We start from the raw sequence: 13,282 nt of genomic DNA, 5'->3' as shown, positions 1-13,282 counted from the left end.
CAATCCAACAATCTATCTGACTAATAGTGTGAGTGTGACACAGTCTACCAAAGTAAAGCACTTTTTTCACTTTGAAAAAGAAAGCAAGCCAAGCAGCACAGAAAAGTTGTGATGCTATCAGCAAATCTCTGTCAGGAGTGGTAAATGCAGGCACGCCTTGGCCTTATATAGGCCAATGGCTGCCTGTGTCGCATTCAGTGACAGACAGCCAATCGGCTGCCTGCCACAACAAACATGGAGGGGGGCATCCCTGCTCTAATTGGAGGGCCTTTTACATCATGGGGGAGGCCCCTAGGCATTGTGGGAGGGTCAAATTCGGGTATTCGAATTCAACAAAATTCGGGTCGGGTCCACCCGAATTCGAAAAGGTCATATTCGGGTCGAACATATTCGTAGGACGACCCGAATTCGAACAACAACACTATTCAATACCATAAAACCCACACCGACTGACAGCATCCCTGTCAGTCAGTGTGGGCTTTATAGGCATGCAGGCAAGTCCAGCTCTATTGTAGGCTATAGAGGGTCATAGGACTAGCAGCATTCATATCGGATTGAATTTTCTTCAGTGGATGTACATGTAAAGGGCTGTTATATTTGTGGTAAATGTTATTTAATTATTTTTTAAGATTCATTTGTTGATATTTGGAAATTAGTATGGTATTGTGGTTTCTTATGATATAGGCACATGTTAGTTTAAGAATGCAGTTTGTTTTTTGTTTTGTCTCTTGGTTAAATAAGCACAGCACTTTTGCGATCATGTGAGCAATTGAATGTTAGGTTGTTGCTAGTAATCATGTAATTGATAAAATTATTAACACATTAGTACATTGAAAATTGATACCTTTGATATTTGAAGCACAGTATATTTTGAGATTATGTGGACAAATAATTGTTAGATACGTACTAGCAATTATGTAGTTTATAATTAAAATTGATACAATTTATTACAATGGGTCTTTTTGTTATACCTTGGGTTTTATTTACAAAGCAGGGTGTAATATACACTTGAACTTGTCTTGTTGGGAGGCACACTGAGATTTGGTACCCTGATGTGGTTAATAAGAGGTTTTAAGATGTTTCACTGTATGTACATAGAGATGCATGTATGGGTGCATGTGTTTTTGTTTTATTTGGTTATGTTTGGTTGTACGTATGCATGTGTGTGTATGTTTGTATAGGTGTGTGTGTATATATATATATATATATACACATACTTATCTTTGAGCAGAATAATAATAGAAAAGTGCACATGGGTGATTATTCTTTGATGTTGATTATTGGTCTATCCTTTATTATGTTACCAGTCCTTTGCATTAGTGCCCTTGGAACTACATAAAGTATGTGGACTTATTTACCAATAGGTAATTTTTTTTTGGGAGGACATGGAAAGAAAGAATGAATGCTATACTTGTCATAAGATCTTTTTTGAGGTCCTAATTGACCTAATATCATTGACATTGGCATTGTCCTTTTTCTGAATTATAGGTGTATTCATCTAAAATGGTTAAAATAGTTGAATTTGTTCATTTCAGGTGAATTGCAAAGACCCAGCATAGCTGCCACTTCTCCTTTTAGACCACGCACCCAATGCCTGAGGGGATCACACAATCATGGAACTGACTATTCTACCTTAAATTGTAAGTTAGATTTTGATTTGTATAGAAAAAAATTATGTTTATGGGTTGAAATTTTGGTCACACAGATAATAATCTGTAATGTGTATGTGTTATAGCTCTCCGATCTTCTCTCCGGATGAAGTGGACCGTTTCCACGAAACGGGATGAGGAATGAACAAAGATCAATTAAGAATACAGAGAGATTTATGTATATGATTTTAAATGATTTGAATGTATATGTACAATTGATGTGGTATGTTATTCAATGTTAATAAATGTTTTAATCAATTGAAAAAATCGTTTTCAGCCTTTTAAAGTCCCTATTTTTTGAATAATAAAATGAACATATTTGGCTTCCTGGGGATGAGGCAAAATTGTGTTGAAAGCACCTAGATGGAGTGTATTCAACTATTTAGATATTCATTCCAATTTATGAATTAAACATCATCTGCAACCTGAAAGAATGGCATTTTTTGATCTTTACTTTACTAAAGTCTGCATCCTGATGAATGGGATTTTGTATGCATAGTATAGTTTGGAACACTTAGTAGAATACCTTTCTCCAACAAAGGCCAAGATCTTGTGTCACTCCATCACATCTGCTGACATTCTTGCCAGACCTCCTTGGGTTTGGCATCTTTGACCATCTTGATTGGCTATGCCCTGGGTGACTTACCTACTGTAAATACCAATTGTAGGTAATTCACAATGGGCTGTATACATGCGAGATTCGTTTTAGACTCAAGAACTGCTGATGTCTACTGCTGTGTGGACTAAGGACCATAATGTTATTCTAATTTGGGGTGTATTTAGAACTTATTCTTGCAGGCGGGGTCTGTGTCAGGCGGGTACTAAAGTGTTGTGTAAAGCTGTGTTGTAAAGCAGTTATCATTGTCATTGTTGTCACTTGTTGTGCTAGTTAGCCAACCCTCAGCTGGTTTCTTACAGAGGTTTCTGAGGATTCCCAAAGCTGTATGATTAGCCTCCCATTTCTTGGTTTCTGCATAGTTTTTGAGACAATGCCATTTGGCAGAACAAGCAGCATGACACTAGAGTTTTTAGGGTGGAATTCAGATCACCACTGTAATGGGAACATTCCTTCACATCCCCACTAATGTAATGGGTATTTATCCAAGAGACTCAATCAACTGGTTTTAGCAGGGGTTACCTAAAACCTGAAAAAAATTTAGGGGTTCCCCTGGGGTAAAATTATTGAGAAAGGCTGTATTCAAATGTTACAACCACTGAGCAGCACTACTGCTGGTGGTCTGGCCTCTATAAAGCGGAACTAAAATCAGTGCATGTCTCTTTTGTCAAATAGTACTACTACCTCCTGGTGTTTTTCGGTTTTCTTGGTTTAGGTATGCTTTAACTTTTATTAGCGCAATGTTACTTAGATATTTGATGGGTTTTCAGTGCCATTTTGGTGCATTTGGCTAATAAAGTTAGTCTCTAGAGACCAGAACAAATAAAAATGATCCCAAATTGACCTTAATGATGGCTAGATTCAGTTGATAACTGATCATTGTCCCCAAATACCAACACCATTGAAGTCGTTTTATATTATTTTACTGCGCCACTAATAGTGTATATATGTGTAAATGAATGTTACTGATACTAGATTAAGCCCACCCTCTGTGTTAACCAGCAAAACACAGTGGTGTACCTAGCCTATTTACAAACGGAAAGGATAATTTTACCTGTCTCTATCTCTACATAATGGTAGAATGATGATTAGGGAGAGCAATAATTCCTTCACACTGGGGGCAAGAGAATAACTAAAAAAGATCACACAAGGAGATATCACTTGTCCTTGACATGGTCCTATGCAACAAAACCTTTGGCAAGATCAAACTACCAGACTGTAATGCACACTTGATTGCCTTATTACCAGACGGATTCCCTGCTTGCTGTACACTACCAGCGGCAGCCTCTTATGAATGGTACATTTTTGGCATTTAACAGTTAAACAGTATTTCGTTTTAGTACCTTCAGTTCCACAATCTTACTTAAGACACAATTAAGGGTGGGTCAGGTTCACATTAATGACACATGGCACTGCTTAGGAAGTATTAGCTTTGAAGATTCAATTGTAATAAAGTATAGAATAGATAGTATCTTAATAATTGGTAGATAAACTATTTCATTTTTAGAATATTGGAATAAAGTAAAATAAATGCAAAGGTAATAAAGCATATCAACCATTCTGAGACCATATTGCATGGTCTAGATGCAATTAAATGAATAAAAACAGCCAAATGCATGCATGACCCATATCAAACTTTGACTGGAAAGAAGGTCAGAGACAGACTGGCTAGAAAGTGTAAGTGCTGCTAATACTTGGTTGAAATAGCCTTTTAAAAAATATGGTGTACAGCGATAAGTCACAGCTACATAGGCATAGCAGGTGGCATAATACAGTAGTATTTTAAGCAGCTTTGAGAGTAAACATGGTTTATATAGATATACATTTTAAACCATGGCCTGTTTACAGGTAAATATATCAATGAAAGGTAAACCAGTAGAGCATGCTTACTTAACAGGCTTGGTGTAAAAAATGTACCTGAGGAACTGTCTAATAAAAACGAATACCATTTTATATATAAACACTACACCACAATGTAATTAGATTTTCTGATATCAACACAACAGTTGTTTGCTGACCATCTCTTTAAAAACTCCAAGAGGCTATTTAGCTTTAGGATAAGGTTGCCACATCTCACAAAACTATTTTATAATAAAGTATATTCTCATTACCATACTCTCATTTCCTTCTGCTCATCAGAATTTGATCCCACTCTATGTGTATATTTAAAAAGGCAAGCTTGAAAAATTCTCCAAAAAGCAATGTATTCTTTACATTGCTGGATAATAGTATACAGATTATAGAGCATACATTGCCAACATGTAAGGTTTTTTGTGCAGTGTACACCAAAACTGGGTATTTTTTCTGTTTACAAGGAAGTTTTACAAAATAGACGGCCATAAAGACCATAAATGTGTTTTATTAAAAAAAAAAAAAAAAATTACACACTGGTCAGTACAAAAAGCTTACAAAATTGCATGTAAATTTGTGGCTCAAAAAAGACAAACTTTCAAACACCAGCTATAAATCTGTCTGCTGTGACATTTGACAAAAACAAAGGATTCTGTAGTGTTTCATTAATCATCATTCTACATTCTAAGTTCTGGAATGATTTAGGTATTTAATACAATAATCATTGCACATCTGTAAAACAGTGAAGATATTACCTGTAATGGCAGCATTTCCCAACTAGTCCTTGATTACTGTCTAGTTTTGGTTTCCTGGCTATCTGGGATGACTGTTATGAAACTATATATTTCACCTTTGCCTATGTGAAAGTTTCCTCAAGGACAGGTTTGAGAAAAACTGCATCAGGGTAATACAGCAAAAGCCTTTGTACAAGAGTCATATTTTCAACAGCAATATCCATTTTAAAAATATTTTTTAAAACACTCAAATAGAAACATGAGGTCCTTTACTTTTTCAAAGGCACTTTAGCACCTAGACATATGAAAAATATAGGTATATCTGTGACCCTGTTCCTGTCAAATAATACTGCAATATGGTAAAAAAAAAAAAAATATAAGAAATATCCATATTAGTAATATGTTTTCCAGAAATCCTCTGTAACAGCACCCAAACCTAAAGTGAAAAAAGTGTGCTAGGGTTGAGGATATGTGAACTCACCATTTCCAACCACAATTAGTATCACTTGCAAGCACCTCTCGGCTGTGGGCTCTCACAGAATGAGTTCAAAATGTAAATTACATCAAGTATCTTTTTGATTCAAATACAAAACAAATAGAGGTTCTCCTTTACCTCTATTCTCTTTAATGAGGCTTGTTTGTAGAGTGTTAGGCTATGATATTATCTATAAACAGACCCAGCAATAGTTTTTTTTTTTAAATGATATATGCTATACATTTTGGCGAAGCAATGGCTTGAGATTACAAACAGCAAAAAAACCTAACAGTGGATAAAAGTTATAATTGCACTTACGACTACACTAAAGTTGTGTATTCATTGAAAGACACAAGTGATAATATGCAGCAAATAAATACTTTGGTAGAACAAGGTAGTAATGTATCAAGCAATGTGGTAAGCACATCTAACTGATGTAATCTTAAATTGCTGGATTAGCTGTATAAATTTAAAAAAGTAACAAACAAAATGCCTCTGTACAGTAATATTCACATCTTTGTATCAATAAGATCATATTTAGTCCTCTTTCAGATTTAATTTCTTTAAAACAGATTTGTCCGAGGAGCTTCCCGATATGCACATCATAAAAAGAAACCTCTTGTACTCTGGTGTTTAGAAACGCTGACAGACAGTTTCCACAGCCTCATTAGTGGTTCTTCATCTTTGGTTTTCACAAAAATTAGATTTCAGTAACAAGAGGATTCACCCCATCCCTCTCTGTAGGGATGGTCTCCAGTCCTTCCCATCCTTGTCTCTGCTTCAGTGCAAACCATTCCTGTTTGCTAAAGGTAAGGGATACATTCAGTCTTTAGCAGGAATCATCTTTTTCAGTGAAATGTGGATAAAACGCAAATTTTTTTTTCCACATTATCCTTCAACAGGTCATGCAACGTGGACGAATTTCTGGTGCAGGAGGGTTAGGATCAATCTGCAAATACAAGAGGAATATGCATAAGAACTTATTTTTAGGAAAAAAAAAAAAAAGGAAAGTAAAAACACCACACCTGTGTTCCTTATTGTATAGAGACATAGGAATTTTGGAATATTTAATTATTTGTTATTTTAGTTCCACTACAAGGACAAAAGAGTATGCGCTTTAACACAAAGGAAATGTTCCCTGAAATTAAAACCAAATTTGTTCTGTAGCATAAGGAATGAAGTCAGCAAGCCACTGTACTTAACCTCCCTGGCGGTATGTATATTAAGTATTTTTAAATTTAAAAGCGGCACATTTAAAAATACTTATTTTAAATTTCCCCACCTCCCAGTCGCACAGACCAATCCCCCAGCCACATGCTCGCATGCTGGGGATGCAGATGCCGGGCATCATTGGAGGAAGCTGTGGGCACCGCCTACCAGGTAAGCGTTTTAAACTCCCTGGTAATTCCACCGAGTGTGGTTTGGGGTTAACGCTTATGGTATGGATAGTTCACCTTGAGCCACACTCGGGATTACTGCTAAGGAGGTTAACAATAATAATAGCTCATCCTGCAGGCGATTTTATATTTAACAGGAAAGTGATTTGAAATCCAAAGATAAATATTTTGCTTGCTACCAAATCCTTCCATGCTACAATATTTTTTTTCTCTTTCTTTACAACAACAGATATCAAATTGCTTTTAATATTAAATAGTTAACAGACCAAATTATAAAATGTTTTGGTGTGTGAACTACAAAAACATGAAAAAGATTAGAAAAAAAATTGCTTACTTCTGAATACAGTGGAGGGGGCCTGTTCCTGAACTCCTGGATGTAGGCATAGTATGGCCCTTCTAGAATACAACCCATACTGGCATGCCGTGGAGGAGAAAGAATGTGTTGGACCTCATCTTCAGAAACTATTGAGGAATATTCAGGAGGCGCTAGAGAAGGAAAACATTCCAGATATAAAAATGTTTCTATGATCCCTCATCCAAAAGGAGTTTCAGAACTATCCCTGACACAGAACACTGTCAATTATTTCCAGAGGTTACAGATTCTACCATCTTAGATATGATTTAGCAATTCTTTCCCTTCATGTATGCCTTAAAATAGACCTGTTTTATAGCTAGCCAGGTTACTATTAAAAAAAAAAAAAAAAAAAAAAGCTGTCAATATGGTTTTCAAAAACTTCTGGAAAAGATTTAAAATAGCTTAAAAATGTGGAATTTTTTTGCTTCATAAATATGCAAACTACATCCCTTAATACTATAGGCAAAACGTATTTTATTCCATTTTATAAATTGTCTAAAAAAATCTTGCTCAGATATTTACGTTCAGGTTGTCCTGGAACAGTTACACGTAGCCATTCCAGATTAACACTGTACTGGCTGCCCACACTGGATGTTCTGCTTCCAAATGAATGAAGAGGAATGGTACCAATCACTAGTGGAAGCTCCAGGAGAAGTTTTGAGGAACCAGGGATTTCTATACATATCTAAAAAGGTAAGAAGAGACACAAAGTTAAACTTTCCAAAAAAAAGAAGAATCTTTTACACCCATGCCAAAGTGGCAAGGTCATTTTGTGTTATGAAAAATAAAAAATACCTTCAAAGAATATTCAACTCGAATAATGCGACACTGTAAAATGGAAGGTCCAAGTGGGGGTATTTTTAGAGCCCGTCCATGCCAATTCTCCCTTTTTCCTGCAGGTATAGAGTCCCCAGATAGGGTAGCTACCACAGATTTCTTCTGTTTCAAGGTACCACGAACTATAAAGGTCTGAGACTGGATAATGGCCGCTTTAGGCACCACAGTGCGACTGGTACAGTTGTCAATCTCAGCAAAAATAGGCATGACTTCACCTGTAGGTTAAAGAGGAATATTAAATTCTGTAAACAGCATTAACATGTTTTTTTCATATATCTAAATTAACACCTATAATAAACAAGGCTGTTGTAAAGAATGTTAAATCAAACTAATGTTAAAAGAAATACATAGACAGCTTTTTCTAAACTATTTGTGAGAGCACTAGCTGCCTGGGTGTCATCCTGATTCTCTGACTTTACAAGTCTAGGACTTTGAAAAAAACTTTTCCACAGTTGTGTAAAATATTCCGATAAGCATACATCTTCCAGGGCAATACTTATGGGGCACTAAAGCAGTAAGAACAGCATGACAACCAGGAGTATGCTAGCATTTTCAAAACAACCCAAGTATTTCCCTAAATGCCAATATTGAAGAATAATAAACTCACTTACCAGGTATATATCCCTTTCTATCAATCTTTGCAGTAACAGACACCTGCCCCAGGTTACAGTACCAGGCATGTGCAATCTTCTCTTTTGTACCAGCTTGGGGAGCCTAAACAAAACAAAAAAACAAACATTTTTTTCCCATCAAATTTTCTTCAGTGGTCTAAAAGAATAGATTTTGGAATAATGGATTATTAATGTTGTCTGCAATCTTTCATTACTGCATACTTTATTTATCAGAGAGGTTCAACTTTGTAGGAGTACATATTATAAACTCTGTGACTTGCATGCAAATATTCAAACATTTTGTGCAATACCCAATTTTAGACAAGCTGCATTTTCAAGTAAAACTTTGCATAAATACAGTTCTTCTAAAGTACAGTTGTTAGTCAGAGACCCTCAAAACAATAAGGGAAACCGGTCAGGATATCTACCCGTTAGAGACTCCATATACCTTTCAATAACAATTGTGTGCTGCCCAAGAATTTTTAATGCTGCCTAAGCAGGAAGTGTTAGCCCCCAGTACTGGTTAGGTGAATAAAAATCTAAATACTCATGCTGACCATACACTAAAAAATTGTGGGGCAATTTCCATAGTTTTAAACCAGCTTCCTATCTCAGAAATGATCAGGAAGATTAAAGTAGCCTACAGGTTCACAACAGATATCTGTGGGTTGCTTAAATCAAGGTATGTTTTTTGCATAGACAGCATAACTGTATCATGCCATAATCTTAATTGTCCAGTTTTTCTTAGATCAGAACTAGTAATGACAATGGAATTTATACTTATTTGACGCAAAAAATGTTTTCATTTTTAAACAATGAAGTCAGGTTAGAGAAAAACTGGCTTTAAAATGGTAAAAAACAATGTTCTTGCTCAATTTAGTGAATCCTTCAATGTATCTCCTACCAGCAATTCAGGTGTGTTAATGTCAATGGGTTCAATCACAGTGAATTCCTTCTTTGTTTTTTTAACTGTAGACCATGGACGATGTAGCTTTGCTTTGACCCAGTAGCGTACACACCCATGCTTGCCTTCAAAAGAGGTGACCAGGTTCCTGTAAGAATGTCAGAATTAGGATATCTTTCATTTAAGGCAAAGTGGAGGGTAAAGGTTCTACCATCCTGGACGCTTTAGCAATTCTATATACTAATCTTTCTCCGGCTAGAGCCCTAAATCAAATGCAATAATTTACCCAAATATTAGGATTTACAATCACCACTAAGTTTTACAAAAGGAGTTGCATTTTTTGATATTTAGGCAATTGCATGGTTGTACTTGTTTAGGAGTTCACTAACATAGCCATTTCTGTTATACCATCATCCCCCAAAGTCGCACTTTGGGATGGCTAGCCAGAACAGAACAACCTTCCAACAACCCTTCCTCATCCTATATACCACAATAGCTAAGCCACGCACAAGGCAAACAATACAAGAGGCAATCAACTGCTCAAATTGAAGAAGAAAATCGTAACTGGCCACTAATAGCGCTAAGCCAAATGTTACTGATGTACTATTAAACTATCAGATATATACTCACTCAGGCAGTTGAAAGGTGAAAGGAAACTCATGTCTTCCTGCTGGCAGAACATTAAGCATGCCATTGTCTATGTGAGAAAAAGAATAAAAATCCTGTCATTCTGAGATGCAGAACAAATATCTAGCAATATTTCCTGCCACAAATTAACTTGTTCTTAGCTACTTTACTTCCGGTTTAAAATCAGCATATAGAAGGTACCTTTAGATTTGTGGTTAGTCACATGTGGGAGATATTTAAATGGCTTGGAGTGAAAGGTAAACCACAGACATCAAGTGCTGCAGTGACAGCTGAACAGAAACATTTAGTTCTGCCAAAATGTAGTGCAGAGGTCAGCAATCTTTTTGGCCACTAGGTTATTTCAGGGGTAAGCAGGAGCACACCAGGCCAGACTTTCTCTCGCGTCCCTCCTTAAAGGCCCTGACCCCACCTGGAATACTCGCTTAAGCGAAATCCCTCTCCTCCGCAATGCATACGGAAGAGAGAGAACACCCCTGAAAGGAAATCCCTCTCCTTATTCACCCCGTTCCCCTGAAATCCCTGTTCCCTATTTACCCCGGCGGTGGAAGTGTTAACGCCCCCCACGTTAAATAGGGAAGGGAGCCACCACATGGATGCTCAAGAGCCGCATGCGGCCCCGGAGCTCCGGTAGTTTGTTCTGGCTCCGGATCGGGTTGCCGGCCGGCATTAGGCCAGATGACCCAGGGGGGTGTTACGTCGGACCAAACTACCGGCTAGGCCGTACCTGGCCTAAAGGCCGGGGTTTGCCTACCCTTGATGTAGAGCAATAGGAGCTCACAACCTAGAAAAACACTTCTTGTTCTTATGTATTATGCATAAGTAGTGGTGGATTTTGTGTACCCTGAACCCAAGTTGTTTTTAATTCATGGCTCCCCTGTTCATTTGCTGGGATCATGCATGCACACATGCTTCTGATATTCTAACAGGCATTTTGCTTTAAAAGTCATGTGTTTTGCACAACATGAAAGCAGACAAGTGTAACTAGACCCTAAAAGATCCAGTGTGCAGGGTTTAAATTTTCAATAAGAACTTCTGCAGATGTTTGGTAGCACATAATATCAAGACAATGGTTCTAGGTATATGATGTGTGCATAAGTATGATTTTGATGACCTTATAGGAATCCTTTCTTCAGCAACACATACAATGCTGAAATGGACTTACTGTAAACATCAATTAAGTAATTTAGGAACCAGGCTGCTGCCTGGTTTGCCTTTATACTCTGCCTTCAAGTGAAGAAGTTTGTGATGGTGATTTTAGCATGTTCTGCTAGTAAAGTTCTCATGTCATCCACAGGGAGGAATCTGAATACTCCCATAATATAGGAAGTATGCAAGAATGTAAAAAACAAAAAAAATATGCTTACACTTCGCACATACCAAGAACTTTCTGTCCCAGCACATATTCACAAACAAGTGCTGTCTAGCATTACATAGTGAGAAGCAGGTACAGGAGAGTGAAATGAGCCAAGCAGCCCACTAGGTAACAGGGTGGCATCTGTGCAGTTGAAATAGGGACAGTTAAGTTCAGGGAATGCCAGCCAAGTCCACAAGCTGCTTTTCCGCAAATGGCAGCAGTTTAGCAGTCAGGGGTGCCTTGTTTAAAAGGAAGGGTTTTTCTAGTTGAACATTGAGGACTCAGGGTCAGGGAATCTTAGGTCTCAGGGAACCCTTGGTAAACACTTCTATTACTCCTAACAGTTCAGGATACATTGAAACAGAAAGTTCAGACTAAAGCCTAACAAATGAGAAATACTTCAAGTATTTAAGGGCCACTTACATTGATGGTCACAGGGAGAAGGACCACCTTGCACTGGTGATGATTGGAATAGCACTGGTCAAGGGCAGAAGGGTCCCTATTCCAATGGCAGTTAGAAGGAATAATGCTACTTACATGATTTGTCACTGGGAGGTGGGTGATCATTGAGAGAGTGGTGGTCAATGAAAGAAGGGTCCCACTGCACCTGTAGTCAGTGAGAAGAATGCTACCTACAATGATGGCAACTAGGAGAAGGATCACCTTCCATTGTGGCCTGTAGGAAAAGGATCACCTTCTATTGTGATCAGAAACAGAAGGCTTGCATTGCACTGGTGGACAAGGGGAAGCAACCACCTTTACAAAAATCTAAAAAGAATAATGCCAGGTTATTCATTTTTGAGAAGATAATATTACCTCCTTCTAAAAGGAGTCCCAACCATCCTGGAGAACCCTGTTTGAGTAAGGGCGATCTAATCCTGAACTATAGAAGAATCCAAATCATGGAAAACTATTGTATGATGAATGGCATTGTTTTGGGTCTCCTAGATTCTAGGAGACTAAAACCAAATGCCATTCCTCATACAATAGTTTTCCATAACTGGGATTGTTCTATAGTTCAGGATCGCACTTGCAGCAGTTCCCCCACATAACCCAATCTCTGACCCGAAGCTCACCTGTCTGCAGTAAGGTCTCCTTCAGATTAATATACTCCACCTCGTCGCTGTAATTCTGGGTGTAAGCCGTGCTGGATCCTGCGCTGCGGGACTCGGTCCAGTGCACCTTCGCAAAGCCACCGGCGTGCAGCTTCACCGACTCCACTTTAGCGTCCGCCACCAAATCCAGTAGCACCTTTCCGGAAACCGTGTCCCCGCTGCTGAACACCGGCGGGGCGTCGTCCTCGGGGGAATCAAGCACCACCACAAACTTCTTCACTTTGTCAAAGATCATCTTAGCGGCAAATTACGAGTATCCGCGTCAGGGGAGGGAAGAAAAAAAAAAAAAAGCTCAGTTCCCTACGTATATCAATCTATATCCTTTCCTGTCGCTACTTTACTTTTATATCAAAAGTTGTTAAGAGGGTGTGGCCTAACAGAACAACAAAACCGCGACAGCCAATAGCAACAAGCATCCCCTGTTGGCTGCATGAAATAGGCGCAGCTAGGATGGGCACGCCCGGTTCCAGGAGACAGGCACACCTCCCTTGTCCTCTTGTGCAAAACAAGGAGAATGCGCACGCGTCAGTTTCATGCTGCGGCCATGTGCCGCCGTGTTACATCATACCCAGCCATATAGCATTGACTAGTATAGCAACTTCACATTCGAACATACGCACACTACCGCCGATTTACTAATGGTGTATTAACATGCTAACGCATAAATTACCTCAGAAGTTTTGCAAGTGAAACTTATTATCCAGCAGAGTATGTTGCAATCCTAAAGTAACAGTAT

General features: G+C 38.2%; 1 protein-coding gene across 1 annotated transcript; it reads right to left on the bottom strand.

Annotated features, from left to right (window-relative positions):
* Positions 1-4,606: 4,606 nt before the first annotated feature.
* ARRDC2 (arrestin domain containing 2) lies at positions 4,607-12,862 on the bottom strand. The gene is made up of 8 exons (XM_072404887.1): positions 12,508-12,862; positions 10,060-10,126; positions 9,430-9,577; positions 8,526-8,628; positions 7,873-8,129; positions 7,600-7,762; positions 7,057-7,208; positions 4,607-6,274 (listed from the first exon to the last, which is right to left on the bottom strand). Exons 1-8 carry the CDS (start codon positions 12,779-12,781, stop codon positions 6,221-6,223), a joined length of 1,218 nt encoding a protein of 405 aa, XP_072260988.1. The 5' UTR covers positions 12,782-12,862; the 3' UTR covers positions 4,607-6,220.
* Between the last annotated feature and the right edge of the window lie 420 nt (positions 12,863-13,282).

This window comes from Pyxicephalus adspersus, chromosome 3 (assembly GCF_032062135.1).
Source record: "Pyxicephalus adspersus chromosome 3, UCB_Pads_2.0, whole genome shotgun sequence".
Lineage (NCBI taxonomy): Eukaryota > Metazoa > Chordata > Amphibia > Anura > Pyxicephalidae > Pyxicephalus > Pyxicephalus adspersus.
The sequence above is the reverse complement of the archived record's forward strand: the minus strand, read 5'-3'. Positions and strand labels throughout refer to the sequence as shown.